This window comes from Carlito syrichta, unplaced genomic scaffold (genome assembly GCF_000164805.1).
Source record: "Carlito syrichta isolate Samal-C Ts95f unplaced genomic scaffold, Tarsius_syrichta-2.0.1 Scaffold93675, whole genome shotgun sequence".
Taxonomy (NCBI): domain Eukaryota; kingdom Metazoa; phylum Chordata; class Mammalia; order Primates; family Tarsiidae; genus Carlito; species Carlito syrichta.
The window spans coordinates 79,574-80,949 of NW_007037771.1; the positions used below are offsets into that span (position 1 = coordinate 79,574).

Below are 1,376 nucleotides of genomic sequence, written 5' to 3' on the forward strand. Positions count from 1 at the left end.
AGCTGACCAGGCCACGGTGAGCTCGGCTACGTGGCGGGGCGTGGCCTCAGTAGGCCTGGGGGCGTGGCCTAAAGGCAGGCCTTGAGGGGGCGGGGCCTGGAGCGACTTGATAAGACCAGAGCAGGCGTCAGGGTGCAGAGGGGTGCGGCCGGATGCACTCAGAGAGAAGGCGGGGTCTGGAGGCTGGAACCGAACTTTGAGTGACTCAGGTAGTCACGGGGATGGGCAAGATCGAGGTGTGTGAGCCTGGAAAAGGGGGCGGAGTGGACTGAGCATATAGTAGCGGCAGGGCCAGAGGTAATCGGGTGGGGATGGGCACCGGGGGACCTGGGGTTGCCAGGTGAGGGTCGGCCTTTGGAGCCGACGGTTTGGGATGGAGACACGACCGACAGAATTTAGGAGGCAGAATCGGTCAGAGAGAGAGGACGGAGCCTAGAATGACCCAGAGGGAGGCCAGGGCCTGGGTTGATCTTGGCGAGCGGGCAGGGCTGGAGTTTAGGGACAGAGTGACGGGCTGTTGGAGCGGAGTCGGCAAACGAAGGCAGGGAACCAGCAGGGACTCTTGGACCAAAGACGGGACTGGGACCACCAGCGAGTTCCTCTTCCGTCTCCGCCCCGCCCCTTGCCTCCCGCCCCCGTGCCCTCGTGCCCTGGTAGGTGGCTCATCACGGTCGCAGACTTCCAGACCCGCTCGCGCCTGCTGCGCTGCGGGCTGCGTCCCCGCGGGCTCGCGCACCAGCTCGTGCGCCACGACGAACTGCTGCTGGGGGACTATCGCCTGCACCTGCGCCGCTCCCTGGTCCGGCGGCGCATGCTCGAGGCCCTGGGGGCGGAGCCGACCGAGGAGGACTGAGGCCCGGGTTCGGGCACCGACTGCGCGTGCGCGCCGCCGCGCCGGCTCCGGAGCCCCGAGGGAAGGGGGCGTGGCCGCCCCAGGAAGGAAGCGGGGCCGGCTCGAGGGGGTGGATACTGTAAGTTTAATTATAAAGAATGACCTGGTACAAAAGCCATTTCTCTCTGCAAAATCTTGGTGGGGAGTCAGGGGGAGGGAGGTGATGGGGGTAGGAATGAACCCCCATGTTATAATCCTCCTTAATCTTCCTCCAGTCCTTGCCAGTGGACGTCTGGGTCCCAATCGAGGGAAGACCTGGGCACCGGGGCTTTCAACGCGTGCCGAGCCCTGTCCCAGCGAGAAGCAGACGTCCTCACCCGCTCCCCTCCTCTTCCCCCCCCACCCCCCTTGGAAGACAATTCTCGGGCTTTTATTTCAGGTTTTGTTCTGGATTTGTGTGTGTGTGTTCTAGGGGTTTTGTGTGGGGTGTTTTTGTTTTTTGTATTTTTTCTTTTGTTATTGTTCCTCTTTTTGCTTTGTCTCT

The 1,376-nt window shown here is 62.6% G+C and overlaps 1 protein-coding gene across 1 annotated transcript in view; it reads left to right on the forward strand.

Moving 5' to 3' along the window:
* Nucleotides 1-1,215, forward strand: part of CUNH19orf81 (chromosome unknown C19orf81 homolog) — a 12,527-nt gene extending 11,312 nt beyond the window's left edge. Inside the window, exon 5 of the mRNA XM_008061044.1 lies at nt 658-1,215. Coding sequence (XP_008059235.1) covers nt 658-853 — 196 coding nt within the window. The 3' untranslated portion in view covers nt 854-1,215. The remainder of the gene's footprint in view (nt 1-657) is intronic.
* Nucleotides 1,216-1,376: the final 161 nt, after the last annotated feature.